The 15,960-nt window shown below is 43.0% G+C and overlaps 1 protein-coding gene across 3 annotated transcripts in view; it reads right to left on the minus strand.

The window, feature by feature from the left end:
• CCDC85C (coiled-coil domain containing 85C) overlaps positions 1–15,960 on the minus strand; it is a 225,176-nt gene that overhangs the window by 19,915 nt on the left and 189,301 nt on the right. For 2 of the 3 annotated variants that reach the window (XM_066628917.1, XM_066628908.1), the window contains exon 4: positions 14,292–14,396. The exons of the other annotated variant lie outside the window; for it this stretch is intronic. In XM_066628917.1, coding sequence (XP_066485014.1) covers positions 14,292–14,396 — 105 coding nt within the window. The remainder of the gene's footprint in view (positions 1–14,291; positions 14,397–15,960) is intronic. 3 annotated transcript variants of the gene reach the window in all.

The following is a 15,960-nucleotide window of genomic DNA, read 5'->3' on the forward strand; positions in this document are numbered from 1 at the left end:
GGAACTGAGGGGAAAAAGTGTATTTAAAATAATATTCAGGATGAAGAGCTGCTTCAAATCCCATGAGAAATTAGGGAAATATCATTCAGAGTTTTCTTATTCTTTAAGTAGCCCAAAGTGTGAAAGAGAGACCCAGTTTCTATCCTATTGTACCTTTACTGATCTTGCAAATATTTTAAATAATTCTGCATACGAAAAATACTGACAGCGGTGGCCTTGCAGCAGCAAAGTAAATTAAAAGAACTACAGCTGATTAAAACTGAATGAGCTCTGGAAAGTTGCAACATCTTTTGCTCTGCCTCCCCACTTTTCATCCTTCATGTGCCAAGGGAAAATTTTGCATGATCCTTTCTGTCCTGAAAAGGCATAAGTTTAAGGCATTGATTTGATTTAGATATTTGCAGAGCTGAACCATTCAAAATTCTGCCCTCTGGACAACCTATCTGGGGAGGAAATTGTTAATAAGGAATTCTCTCTCCCTTTTTTTTTTTTTTTTTGCCCAAGTAAAAACAGGAAAAGTGTTGAAGTTTAGGAAGCAATGTGAAACAAAATCTTCTGAAAGAACCTAAGCATTCTCACTGTGCCTCTGCATTTTGATCTTTCCCCCTTGCCCTTCCTCACTACCCTCTCTCTCCTTCTCTGAAGTGCAATAGTTACTATGGAAAGAAACATTTGTGTAAGCAGTGCTCAGCTGCATCCCCTGGTGCCATAAAACAAGTCAGTTTAAATAATGGCATGGGCAATGTCGATGAGCGTGATGGCAATCTGACCAGCTGTGTGTCACAGGAATATTGTATAAAAAGGACAATGGTTCATTCACCTGTTACTCTACAATAAGCACCTGCACAGTGTAGATAGCCACCGCTCTTTTGACTGCGCTGGCTGCCAATTTGTTTCTGGGAACGATTTAAAGCCCTTCATGGCTTAAGAGAGCATGACTTAAGGGACAGGAAATGTGGTCTGGGGGCTGAGCAGCCACCCTGCCTGTAAAAGCTAAGCAGGATCAGCTGGTCTTGCCTTGGATGGGCGACAGGAAGCCACTGACAGATCTTCGTGGAGGAGTGTGGAGTAGTCAGCTAGCAAGAAATAGATAACATCATGAGAACCAGGCCCGAGGAGAGATTTGCAACTATCTGTGGAAGCTTGAACAGTGCAAGTGCTGTGCAGCCAGAATGACAACTACACTATGAAGGAGAAACACTTGGATAAACTGAGGGTTCCAGTGACATCACTAAGGGGGCTGCAGGGGTTTCAGGTTGCACTGGGTGATGCACACAGGAAGGGGTGACCAAATTTGCTAAAACTGCAGTTTGTAGGAGTAATACCATCATGTAATATGTCATTCAATGTGTAATTTGCAGCAGAATGCAATAAAAAAAAACTGGAGTGAAATATCTCCATTCTGTCAAAAGTTATGGTCAAAAAACAAAAAAAACAAAAATGTGACTGTCTTATGTAACAAAAAAGTACATTTCCTTAATCCAAAACGGATCAATGAGACTGAGTGTTTGAAGAGCCAATGAGATGTTATTAGGACACAGCATGGAACCAATAAAGCGTTAGTAAGGTGACCCTCGGGGTGGGTGTGTGTGTGTGTGTATGTGTGTGTGTGACACTACTAATGACCAAAATTGTGGTTTGTAGGAATAAAACCATCATGTTACATATCATTTGATGCATAATTTACAGAGGAATGCAGTGGAAAAGACCATTGAAATATCTGTATTCTATCAAAAGGTATAGCTAAAACACCAGCGGGGTTGGACTACGGTACATCACCATGCCCACCACCCGGGTCATTGCCACACTCACTGCATGGGAAGAGGTCCATCATGGGGGTGACATGCTGGCCTCCTGCACTGGATGATGAAAACCCTAGTGATGCCACTGGAGGGTTCTATGAGTTCTCGCATAGAATAATGCTGCAATCCTAACCACACTTTCCTGAGAGCAAGTCCCATTGAACAGACTTGGTTACAATTGTGCCCTAATACTTGTAAAAACTCCATTTGAAAAAAAAATGGTTTGCCTATGTAAACCGCCTTGAGTCTATGAGAAAGGCGGTACATAAATGGAGCTTTCTCCTTGTCAAATTAAGAACAGGACCTTTGAGCTAAGCTGGCCAAGCAACAACTGTTTTGTTTCTGCTGTGTCTATGTGGAGCTTTTAATTCAGATTTTATGCTGTTATATTGTTTCGATGTTGTGCTTAAATTAATGTAATTTACAATTAAAATAAATTTCAAGCTGTTTAGAGGGCCCTTTGAGAGCTGATAAAAATGTAAAATTAATAAATAAAATGTTCTTGCTCCACAAAAATGAATTCACCTCAAAAAAAAAAAAATGTCAGAAACTAGATTAGGCCAAGAAAAAAAATGTATAGTGATAATGCTAACTTTTCACATTAATGTCTGACTCATACATCACATCGGTAGAGGAGGACGGGAAGAACACAAGCATCTCTTTAGCTGAAATTGCAGCATGATTCATTCAGAAACGTGAGGGGGGGGGGGAAATCACACCATTCAGTTTTAACACACTGTCATCACCACTTGGTGAGAAGCATTTCTGTGAGAACATGCTAAAAAATACATTTTCCCTCCCTGTTTAGGATGAGCTGGGGACTCACTGTCTTTTGGGAAGAAAATATTGCCCATCTGGGGAAGGTACTGAACTGTGAATGACAGCAGATGCACAAAAGCCACAACAAGAAGTGAGCAACCCTTTCGCCTCAGAAATTCTCCACCAGCACGTAAGCCATGAAAAAGAGGGAAGGTGAAAAAAGTTTGCTGTGTCGACTTCACTTCCTTCCTGGGCTACCTTAGCTATTTGCACTCCAGCTATTTCTCAAGATTTGGAAATACGAAGGATGGACTAGTGGCGGAAACGGGACTTATGGCAAGGCTGCCCAAATAATTGCGTGAAAACCAGTGTGCCTATAATAAAAAACCATCTCTCTGGCAAGATTAGGGCACACCATCTTCACTGGCCATCTTTACTCGGGTGGCTGGGGCAGGGGAAGATTAATGTAGTGGCTCATATGGTTGGTGCTCCATTGTCCCAGCAGGCAGTGGTGGTGGCGTAGCTGGAGGGGGAGCGTCGCACTCAGCCTGGCAGGGAGGTGGGCGAGCGGCCCCTCCCTTCGGAGCCATTCCTGGGGGGGGGGGGCAAAATGGAGCCCTTCCTCCCAGTCCAGCTGTCTTCCTTCCTCTAAGGAAAGCAGAGGAAGACACTCAGAGATGTATGCGTGAGGTAAGGCGAGAAATGCTGAGGTTGTAAAGCTTCTGCATGGAAACAAGTCCAAAGTTCTGTTTCCTGCCGAGAAAGGCGGGGGGGGGGAAGGAAAGGGAGAGGCATGCATGTTCAAGACAAAGCTCAAGACAATAAACTTAATCTTCCTCAAACATTTCTGACTCTTCTATCAGACAAGATGATTTGGGAGTACATTAAAGGGCAGTATATTGTCAATTACTTAGTTGAATTAATTTAGTTCTATTTAGATTCTCTGCCTCAGGCACCAAAATGCCTTGCATTGCCTCTATGCCCAAGGGTGCATAAGGGCAGGGTGTGTGTATGAGAGAGAGAGAGAGAGAGAGAGAGAGAGAGAGAGAGAGAGAGAGAGAGAGAGAGAGAGAGAGAGTTTAGATGAAGTATATTGTTGGCTCCGGATGTGAGAAATCTGGGCTCAAGTCCTTGCTCAACTATGAAGTTCACTGGATGGTTAAGTCACACCTCTTAGTCTTATGATCCAATACAACCTTTTCTCCTCCAATTGAAAGGGACTTTATTGCAGATGTGAATCTGTTTGACCAGTTATTTAATTTGCTTGAGCCTACAAAGGAGAAAGAATGGGGGGACAGCAGTAACTTCGCAAAGTCACACCTGCCACCTATAAGAGTTTGAAGAAAGAGGCCACCATCTTGGCTGTACTCCTCGGAACCACCCTTACATGACGCTCTGGGGTGGAACTGGGGGGGCCAATCCCGCCCCCTGCTTGCTATGCCCCCGGGGAGTGATGAAAAAGGAATACACCACAATGAATTTAATTGAGGAACTTAGGAGCCCATATACAGCAAGAAAAATAGAAGCCACTTAGTACAAAGCCTGATGTACTGTGCTTTGAGTTATTCAGGCCCATTTCCGAGTCCTGAAAAGGTTCCATCTGGGCAGAGTGATACCATGTTTTCCTGTGTAGTCATAAGGTCCAGAAACTTGTTATATTTTGGGAATCAAAATACAATTCTCAAGACGACACCATTATTTTTTGACCCAAGCCCACAGACACCATCCTGTGCAATGGGTATACAACATTCATATACATAACAGCAAGTCCTGACTTAAAGTCATTTCATTTAAGGTCATTTTGTTATAAAGTTGTTGACGGGGGGGGGGGGGAGAATAGATTCCTGCATCTGTGTGGAGTTTGTACATTCTCTCCACGACCATATGAGTTTTTTCTAACCCCGAAAGCTCACGTGGACTTGAGTGTTTAATATTAGAAGTGCTTTTGGTATTTATTTAGAAGTTGGGGGTGATGTTTTTTGTGACCAGAAATATACTGTAGGAATGTCAACTTTTGTTTATAGATATCAATTAGCCTATGGTAAAATTGGTTTCTTTATAAGCTGTTTTGCTTAATGTTGCCATTTCCAAGAACTTATCGAGGACTGATTGCTGTACTTAAGACAGCCATGGATTTCCATGGGGATAGCATGTATATCTTTCACTTCTGATGATAGGAGGCCAGCCTATCCATTAATGCGGTGGCTATCTCTACCAGCAAATTGTTGGGGGTTGCTCACTGCTCTTGCTTCCACTATCTGGAGTGAAAAAGGAAGGAGGGACAGAGTGGAAGAGACAGTGGGGAGGAGATGAGAGTGGTGGGCTAGAGATGACCTCTGACATTCTAGTTCCCCACTCTCCTCTCCTTCATGCTTCCTCTTTCACTTCCTCCCCCTCTTCCATTTCCAGTTCAGGGGAGCAGAGCTGGCATATTGAGAGGTAAGGAGGGGCAGCATTTGGACCACAGCTTCTGACACCAGGAAATCTTGAGCTGGCCCTGAATGAGACACTCTTCATACAATGGTATTTTCTTCTAAACCAGGGGTGCCCAAACCCCAGCCCTGGGGCCACTTGTGGCCCTTGAGGCCTCTCAATGTGGCCCTCAGGGAACCCCCAGTCTCCAATGAGCCTCTGGCCCTCCAGAGATTTGTTGGAGCCTGCACTGGCCCAACACAGCTGCTCTCAGCGTGAGGGCAACTGTTTGACCTCTCGCATGAGCTGTGGGATGAGGGCTCCCTCCACTGCTTGTTGTTTCACATCTGTGATGCAGTAGCGGCAGCAAAGGAAAGGCCAGCCTTGCTTTGTACAAGGCCTTTTATAGACCTTGAGCTATTGCTAGACCTTAATTCATTCATATAAGTTCATCTTTAATATACTGATTTATGTAAACTTATGTAAATTTATTCAAATTTTAAATGTAAATTAATTTTTTTCCCCCCTGGCGCCTGACACAGTGTCAGAGAGGATGTGGCCCTCCTGCCAAACACTTTGGACACCCCTGCTCTAAACTGAGAGCACCATAATGATAACAAATGCCATCCTTTGCGAATTTTTTAGCCAGACCCAGTTTTATAATCCTATAAAATGTATATCCCCTGGGGGCTGGGGATTAGAATAGGCCCTCAGTTTGGCTGTGCTTGTCGTAAGAGGCGACTAAACAGCCACCGGGTAGATGGGACTCGTCAGCCTGGGAAGGCAGCTCATCTGAGAGAAGGAAAACTCTGATCCCAAACCTCCACTGCCTTGTGGCTACATCCAGTTATGGAAAAGGCTTCAGGAGTCAACCTCGAGGCAAAATCTGGAGCAGGAGTCCCTGAGGCAGTTCGTGACTGAACACAATCACGTTCTGGCAACTCCTGCGACGCCGCTGGAACCAACCGTATTGGCCTCTGCCTTTCCATTGGACCATTTCAGTGACGTGGAGAGGGGGGATTTGCTGCATGGGTAACAGCCTATCCTCCATACTTACTTTACCCAGGCTTCGCGCACTGGAGAGGACACTCTGTTCCAGAACCACCATTCAGAGCGTGACACCATAGTCTTCCGAGACTGAAGGATGCCAACAACAAGAAAAAAGAAAATGTACCCAAGAACAAGCCAAATTATTAGTCAGCTTTCTGCTCAGGCACGGCATTTACCGGCAGAGCAGTTGATCCAAAGTGACTGTGACATTTCATTAGTGGGCACCCACTATTCAGACAGACTGCCGGCACCCAATTTAAAACAAACAAATAACCCTATCCCAGCCCCTCGTTTTCTCTCCGTTAAATAGCTGTGCTGCCCTAGATCATGCTGGGATGAATTTACAACTGTGAAAAAGCAAAATGCCCTGCCACAGGGCACAGGCTGGGGAACACAAATTCTCGCCACGACAAGAGCGACGGTCAGAGCAGGAGTCTTATGGATTTTTTTTCCAAACCGCACAGTCCTTATATTGAGGCTTTCAATTCTTGGTATTAGCAAAGAAAATTAAAAAAAAAAGAAAAAGAAACTCAATTCCTCCTCCAATTTGAGGAGGACTTTATTCTAGATGCTAATCTCTTCGATCGGCTATTTAATTTGCTTCTTGTATTGAGCGGCTGGCCATGTGAACATTCAAATCCATGAATTAACCACTGGCCTTGTCCAGAAACCAAGCCTTGCCTGTGAACCTCAGACACCAACTTGTCAGATTTAGGGCACAATCCTAACCCCTTATATGTCAGTGCTTTCCAGTCAATGGGATGTGTGCTGTATCCTGCAGTTGGATGTCACTCATGGAGGCCTCCTCAAAGTAAGGGAATGTTTGTTCCCTTACCTCAGAGCTGCATTGCCCTTCTGTCAGTGCTGGAAAGTACTGACATAAGGAGTTAGGATTGCTCCCACAACGTATCTTCAGGACCTTGACCAAGTTCAGTGAAACCTACTTAAGCTACAAAAGGGCTTCTCCAGTTTAATAATGGCAAAACCCTCCTTTAAGAAAAGAACACACATGCACAGACAGATCTTTTCATTGCTTTCCGAATGGGATTCCCAAAGGCAGTGGCTTCCAAACTGTGAGTGCACAAAGTCAGGTGCACTCTTTTGAACACATAAAGGCAATTACGATCCTGGTCCCTGTGCCACCCAGGTTTTCAGAGAAAACCAGAAATAATCTTTTTAGGCGTTCCAGAGGCTTCCTGTGGCACTCAGAAGGCTTTCCAAGGACCTGTAAGGGGGCCTTAAAGCAAAAAAAAAGGGGGGAGGCAGGGGAGGGGGTCGCAGCAGCATTTGCTAGCTGAGTGGCACCCTGGGGCATTTGCCCTTGCTGACCCCTCCAGGTACACCAGTGCATAAAGCCACTTTACATAAAGTCAGAATATTTGTCTATCCAGCTAAGTACTGACTGGCAACAGTTCGCCAGGGTTTCAGAGAAAGGTTTTAGTCCTACTGAAGAGATGACGGGAGTTGAAGCTGAGACTTCCTGTAGGCACCGAGCAGCAGCTCCTCCTCAGCCAAGCCTACTCTAATTTATGTTAGTTTTAAATATTTGTTGCATTTTAATCTCACATGTTTGTCAATAAGGTCAGGGGAAACATATGAGCTTCTTCCACCCAACTCTCTACTTTACAACAACCCTGTGAGGCGGGTTAGGCTTAGACGCTGACAGGCCTGAGACTACCCAGTGAACTGCATGACTGAGCAGAGTTTTGTATCAAAGTCTCTCTGAAGTCTTTAAAAAAAAAAAAGAAGATTGTGAGCCTTTTGGGAGCAGGGAATCATTTCTTTAGCTTCATAAATGATGATAGACTTGTTGTTGACAAACAATATAGAAAGACTTTTAAGCATATACCTACTAACTGAAGTTCTTGAAGCAACATACAATAGAGGAAAACCAGTCTAAAAATCTTACATTAAAAAAATCAATCTGGATCTTAAAGAGTCCCTCATTGGGTGGAGGGTGGAACTTCTTTCCCAGGTTGCCAATGATGCTTTGTGAGTGTGGCAGATGCAAGGTAGACCTTTTACAAGCCTTCCTCCAGCCCTCAGACATCCAACCGCCACTCTGTTCCTGTATCTCTGGCTCACAACAGAAGTCTTAGGAAATAAACCCATGTTACACAGGATTGCTGAAGCAGACAGATGTTAGCATCCCTTCACAGACTAGGACTTCCTCACTTGGACTGCTGTAGCTGCTGTCTCTTACATCTTATGGCTCCTGATGGCAGATGCAAAAGTACAGATGGGGGGCAGGGGGCAATGATATTTTTAAACCTCTTTCCAGTCCTCAGATGTTTATTACAATAGTTAGAATGGTTTCCTTGAAATCATCAAGATGAGCTTTTGTATGACTGTGAACCCAGCCTCACTGCAATTATTTTATTACATTACTTGATCTTATGTGTCCAACCAGTCACTGAAAGGCAATCTGAAAGAGACTTGAGTGATGAGTGATGTACAGTTAGAATTACAGTTAGAGTTTTTTGTTTCCTTGCCAAAGGACAAGGCAGGATCTATAGGCAGATACCAAGCAAAGCACTTCAAAAGAAGATAGATTATTTTCCTAGGTAGACTAAAGAAACAGCAGTCCATTGGCTGCTAGCTTAGAATTTTCAATGAAGTACAAAAACAGGTACAGAATTCTGCCAGGCCACCATATACATACAGATACTTTGACCACACTGAAGGCCAATTTACAATCATTATTTTTAATTTTAAGATATTATACAGGTTGAGACTAATTATTCTCCTGGGTTCCATTCCAAGCACTCACCTGGATGGCAAAAAAACTATAGCACTATAGCAAATCAATTTAAAAAACAAAGTTTCTTTGCTCTGTTGATTTAAAAACAGCCTTGCTCCTTTGCTATGTAAGATACGAGTCATTAACAAGACAATCCATCAATCAGTCCTCCTGCAAGCTTACAAAGAGCTGAGAGCTTACACTCAGCCCCTCCCTTCACCAATGCAAAGGGATCACCTTTCTTTCAGGGGGAAGGGAGGAGTCCACTGGGGAGAGAAGGATTAATTATCAGCCAGCTGCCCTCTCTCTCTCTCTCTCTCTCTCATTAAGGAGGCTATTGTTAAAGGACTATTCAGTTTTTTAAACTGATTTTAAAGGGGTGCATTTTCCCCTTCTCCAGGGATCAGCACATTTTTTCTCATTTGCAAGGGGCCATTCGTGTTGAGTCAAATCCGTGTATAAATAGTCTGGACCTGTATATCACTTTTCACTCTAAAGCAGTTTACACACCTAATGAAATGGTTCCAAAGGGGCTCACAATCTAAAAAGCAACATAAAGGAGACACTATGAAACAGCCACAGAAAATATGCTATGCTGGGATGGACTGTGACAGATGTTCTCCCCTCACTAAATATAAGAAAACCATCACTTAAGAGTAGAAGATGCCTCTGTCCAGTTAGTAGTGGCTAATCACCAAGATCACATGATGAAGTTTTTCCTGGAGTCTATCAATGTAGCACCTCAGGCTGTAGAAGGCGATGGGGCTAGCTGAAAGATCATACACTGTTCTACATCATACACATACACTGAAACCATAAACATCCCTGCATAAAGAGAACTAGCATATAAGGCAGAAGAGTTCAGTCTAGTCTTCTGCCTGACATGCTAGATTTCTATATGTAGAGAATTCTTTGGATTGGAGGAAGGGGTATTTGCTGCAGAAGCCAGGAACATATCATTTATTATGGTATGCAAATTGGATGCACTTGTTTAAAAAAAAAAAAAAAAGCTTCCACTCCTCTATTCCTAAAGTACCGTTAAGTACCATAAATAGGAACCCTAAGAATACTAGAATTCTTGACAGATGTATTTCGGGCTATTTTTTTTTCCACTCCAGCCTAGCATTCCACACACTTCTTGCATTCCATAGACTCCTACCAGGACCCAAGATTTCTTTGCGTGCATGACTTGAACCTTTACAAGAAATCAGCTGGCATTTTTCAAAATCTTTACAGCACTTATCTTTGGTTTCGGAGCAAGTGAACAAGCTTGCTGACTCAAATGAACAAGCAACAGGATTTCATTCACCCTGAGCAACAAACCTACACAATGTCAGGTATTAGAAATCAGGGGGCTAGAGACTGGGGTCCTTTGGACTTACAGATAAGAGCGCTCACTTGAAACCCATATGAAAAATCCAAAGGATGAAATATGCAAACATTCCTCCCTATCAAAGCATCCTCAGATGTTAAAGAGGGAAAAGATTGGAACCTGGAGTCCATTATTAACTGCCTGGATTCAGGTCTGCCATGAACATCTCCACGTATCTCCTTCAGCCTAGTTTTCTGATTGGCTTGACAGTTCCTGGATCAGGGCACTCTGCAAATTTAGGTTTCAAGATCCAGAGCAAAACAATTCTCCTTACCTTGATCTTGTGCACGTGACCTGGGTTTGTGTTCTTTGTACTAACTACTAACCCCCAGCTTGGCTATCTGATCATAGCCATTGTTTCCCTATTGAAAACAATTATTTTTCAGTTCTGTTTCACAATGTTCTAGTGGTGGTAGATAAAGCATGGGCACACCACGCATGCTTTTCATCATTTCTAATCCATACAAATCCACACTATGATAGTATGGCCTTGGGAAGAGTTACAGTTAGTGTTGGACACATATACAGTTGCCAGCAACTCTGTTCCCACAGTAGAACATCCCAAAGTCCTAAATACATATTTGGGGAAAGGAACATCAGAAGAGTTTTTAGAGTGTCCTCAGTAACAGAGTGCACAGTATTTATTGGAGGACATTGAAACAAAAAGGATGTGTCTGGAATCTAAAAAAAAAACATTTTACTTCAACAAAGATTTTCTAGAAGGTATTAAACAAATCTTGACTTACATAAGAGAATGTCAAGGCTATACGCACTAGTTATGTCAACTATGGAAAAGGATTCTTTGCATATACATTGTCAACCTTTTCAAGTTAGGCATGAGAGTTTTAGAGAAGATAAGCAGCAATAGACATCACTGGTTGTCACATAAGCCCTGAGCTTACAAATGAAGTAGAATATGGTGATCGAGTGCTCTAAGAATACAAAAAAAGCCCTGCTGGATCAGCCAGGGCCCATATAGTCCAGCTTCCTGTATCTCACAGCAGCCCAGATTAATTACACATTGGGTAAATATATTGTCTGTTGTTATTCTTCCAGAGCGCGATACCATAGTCTTTTGAGACTGAAGGTCGCCAATACAATGTTATTCTTCCAACACTCAATTTCAGTGGATGTCCCCTCACTCTGGTGTTGGGTGAGAGAGAAAAGAACATCCTTCTATCCACTCTATCAATCCTATGTATAATTTTATATATCTCACATTTTAAAATATCTCTATATTTTAAAATGTGCTCTGTACCACTTCTAACTGCAGATGGGTAATCCCATATTTAAACATGAAAAAACTCTACCAATAGAAAACTAGCACAGCAGACCAAGAACAAGTGTTGAACCTTTCTCTCTGTGGCACTAGTTTTCCACTTGCAGGGAGATGTTTTGTTATGTTTTGTCCTAGAGGAGCTTTCAAAACTGGAATCCATTACATAAGAACAACCCCACTGGATCAGGCCATAGGCCCATCTAGTCCAGCTTCCTGTATCTCACAGTGGCCCACCAAATGCCCCAGGGAGCACATCAGATAACAAGAGACCTGCATCCTGGTGCCCTCCCTTGCATCTGTCATAGCCCATTTCATAGCCCATTACCTGCAACCCAAATTTATGCAGTCCATTCCGCCACCTTGTTCTCCTGTAGGCAATTTGTGGCTAAGTTTTAATTTAAGAACATCCTCATGACCCTTTTTGGGAAGTCTCTACTCGAGCTCAACTTATCTTTACTAGGTACAGTGCATAGCATCAGCTCATAGCCAGCACTGATTTCTCAACAGTCTGCAAGAATTGCAGGACACAGAAGATATTATTGCACAGCAAGTTATCTGTGTGCACCATTTCATATTATGTCTGGCTTGAAGCAGTTTCTGTTAGACATATTATGTCTGGCTTGAAGCAGTTTCTGTTAGAGATTTACTGCATCCAAAGCTCAGTATATATCAGATGCATTACAACAGTGGTACTCATACTTTTAGCACCAGGACCCACTTTTTAGAATGAGAATCTGTCAGGACCCACCAGAAGGGATGTCATACTGGAAGTGACATCATTAAGAAAGAAGAGTTTTAACAATCCTAGGCTGCAATCCTACCCAGGAGTAAGTCCCATTTACTATACACAATAGCCTGTTAGAAGATCTGTAACACTTCCCCAAATAGCCTGTTAGAAGCTTCCCCAATAGCCTGTTAGAAGATCTGTAACACTTCCCCAAATGCAGTCATATACCATGGTAGCATCAAGTGTAATATATTAAAAATAAAATATTGAAATGAATGGGGACCCACCTGAAATTGGTTCGCAACCCACCTAGTGAGACCCACAGTTTGAGAAACACTGCATTACAAGATAGTCTTACTTGGGAGCAAGTTTAAGTTGATCAAACAGGGTTGGCATGTTCTGCTTCTTATCTGTTTCATGCATGTTTCAGTGTATTGTTACCTGCCCATCATTCGGGGACAGGATGGATGAAAATCTAAATAAATTACTCTCATCTGGAATATCAGAGTGGAACCATGCATGAATGTGCTTTCCATAGTGATGTCCACATATCCTATGAATTACCAAGAGCCCATCTGGTTTCCTATAAATGCCTGGCTCAGATGATAATCTAAACGATGGCTTAGATTGTGAACAAGCTGTCGTGAGCTTCTTCTCCTGTCTCCTCCTCATTGCGTGCAAGGGAAGGAGATTGAAAGCTTCCATTTTTGCTTTTACATAAATTATCAAGTCCAAATTGGGGGGAAATGTGGTCTGTTCAAATGGAAGTTATTTAATAAATCAGGATAACAAGTGCACAGAGGAGGTGGAGCACACCATTGTTTAGATCAGTGGTTCCCAATCCTTTTAGCACTGCAGCCCACTTCATTGATGGCAGCAACTGGTTAGTGCCCCAGAATGCCTTGCAGTGCCACAGCCAGTGCCAGACTGCAATTTTTTTTTTTAACACAGGACGCAATCCTATCCATCTTTCCAGCCCCATTGCAGCTGCAATGCAGCCCCTTGGTGAGGGAACAAAAGTTCCCTGACCTTGTGGAGGCCTCTAGAACTACCCTCCCACCACAGGATGCAGTGCACGCCCCATTGGCACGGCTACACCAGGACTGGAAAGTTGGATAGGATTTGGTCCACAGCTGGACCAATAAAACTATATTCTAGCACTTCATTGGCCACAGTTTCTGGGTAGCACCCCAGCAGGCCTTGCACGGAAGGTCCACCAAAGGCCAGCTGCTGCAGCCTTCTTCTTGCTCAATGGTCCTGTTTGTGACCCACCAAAAATTGGCTCGCGACCAATTTTGAGAACAGCTGGTTTAGATAACTGTCTTCCATGAGCCCTAGCACTATCATGTCCCAACAACAACAACAAAAGCTTCATCAGATGAAGCCTGCAAAGCAATAGAGGTTAAGATTGCCACTTTTATTTTTTCAGTGCTTCTGGGAACACTCCTGAGCAGCAGTAGGAAAGACAGACATTTAGCAGATCTAGCTTTTCTCATGCACGGAGGTTGCAATTACTACTATGCTTCCCATTTCTGTTTGTTTTTTTTAACCGAAATCTTTGATACCAATGCAAACTACCGTGGCATTACTAATTTGGTTCAAGGAATAAATTACAATTACACCATCTAAGGGTGCAATCCTAACCCCTTATGTCAGTGCTTTCCAGTACTGACATAAGGGCAATGCAGCTCCGAGGTAAGGGAACAAACATTCCTTTATTTTGAAGAGGCCTCTGTGAGTAACACCCAAGTGCAGGAAGCTGCACATGTCCCATTGGCACCGCTATGGCAGTGCTGGAAAGCACTGACATAAGGAGTTAGGATTGCGCCCTTAATGCCCTAACAAAGGTGAATTTCAGCACTTCGACACTGGAAAGTGAACTGAAGGCACAATCCTAACCAGGTCTACTCAGGAGTAAGTCCTCTTTTGTTCAATGGGACGTACTCTCAGGAAAGTGTGGTTAGGATTGCAGCCTGAATACAAGGACCGAAGTTGCCTGTGGAAACTAGAAAAGGAACAGTTGGTTTGAACACGGAACTGGAGCAAGTCGTCTGTCAGTCAGTCTGCCAGATATTTACATTCTGGGGTGAGCTCTGGCTCCCTCTCTCCACACACCCAAGCCAATGCAAACAGTTTTACAAGCATCTTACATTTTGCATGGCATCCTGATACAGCGGCAGAGACGACAGCTGTGACTCAGAGCGGTATGGGGACAACCCTTTCCTGAGAGTCCTCAGATCCCCAGAGCTTGATTGCTGCAAAGGAGAAAAAGAGGACCTGTTTAGGCAAAGAAGGAAAATTATGCGTCTTTGACTTTTAATTCATATTGATTCCCCCCCTCCAATTCATCTGGTTCAACAGACTGTAACACAGAATAGCATTCTGAAAATTCCAATTCAGGGGTTCCCAAACTTTTTAGTGCTGGGGCCCACTTTTATTAATGACATTCTATCAGGACCCACCTAGGGTCACCCACACTTTTGAAAAAGGAGATCTAGAAAGAAATAATGTTTTATTTATTTGTAAGTAATAATAACCAGAAAAAGACCCTCAAACATTTCTCTCCCTATATGTACACGTGCTTGGAAACTACAGGAGCTGAGCTCTTTGCAAATTAGCAGCTACAGTATCTGATTTTTGAACAGTTCCAAGGCTTGAGGCAATTAGCTATCTGATCTTTCCATCATCCTTTCAGATCATCATCTGATCCTTCCATCACCAAAATTCAGGTCTTGACCTACCAGTAGGTAACGACTCACAGTTTGGGAACCACTGCTCTAGTTTATATCCATAGTCTTTTTAATATAGTCTTATATTTTAAAAATCCCAACCATAATTAAACTACAGTATTTGCTTTTCCCTTCACATATAGGGAGAGATGTTTATGTAATTAAATACTTCACCTTGTTCACGCTAAAAGATTCTTTTTTATTAGGAAGACACATTCTTATTTAAAGTCGTCCAAAAGTTTAGATAGCTGTTACAAGACAATTAAAGATAAATAGACTAGACATGCTTGGATATAGTGCTTGACAAAGACCAAGATGCTATTAAAAAGATAAAATAATGCTCATATCTTCTTCATTTAGTAAATCAAAATTAAAAACAGTTGAGGGATTCAGTCGCAAGGACTCTGTTCCTGAGAACTTGAACTGGCCTTTCCTGTTCCTCTTACAATCACTCAGTGAGCAGCAGTAAGTGCTTTTTAAATATTGACTTACTGACTGAATCTCATGCAATTTCACTGGCAACAGGGATTCTTGTTTGCAAAAGGGCATTTTGCTCTCTCTCTCTCTCTTTAAACAAACATTCTACATATTCTACGTATACTGGCTCCCTCAAGCTGTGCTTTACAAATCAGGAGCCAGTCTCTGAAATGTGCCCTCTTCCCCATCTTCCACCTTCAACAGAGATTCTCCTTGCCACAGCAGGTAGACAAGATGCAGGAACTGTGCTGGGGTCAGCATTACTGGTGCAGTGGTCAAATGCCCTGTGCTTATCACTGCAACTACGTCGGTGCCCTTCACACAGCAGTGACAGGGCAACTCTCCCAGCCAAGACGGTCACTCTGCCCCCATCCCCTTGTTCCAGAGACCATAAGACAGGGGTAAAGGAGGTAATTTGTATCCGGGTTCAGGGTCAAAAAGGGGACCCAGAAGCCAAAGAAGGGGCCCAGAAATTTCCTGGGATCTTATATTTTCCTATCTCATTCAGATTTGTTTCCCCACACAGGATGGTGGGGGCACTACCCCCCCCCCGGGTATGCGGCTGTAGCTACTGCCCCAAGTTATATGCACAGGGCCAAGGAATGCATACATG

Source organism: Tiliqua scincoides, chromosome 1 (genome assembly GCF_035046505.1).
Source record: "Tiliqua scincoides isolate rTilSci1 chromosome 1, rTilSci1.hap2, whole genome shotgun sequence".
Lineage (NCBI taxonomy): Eukaryota > Metazoa > Chordata > Lepidosauria > Squamata > Scincidae > Tiliqua > Tiliqua scincoides.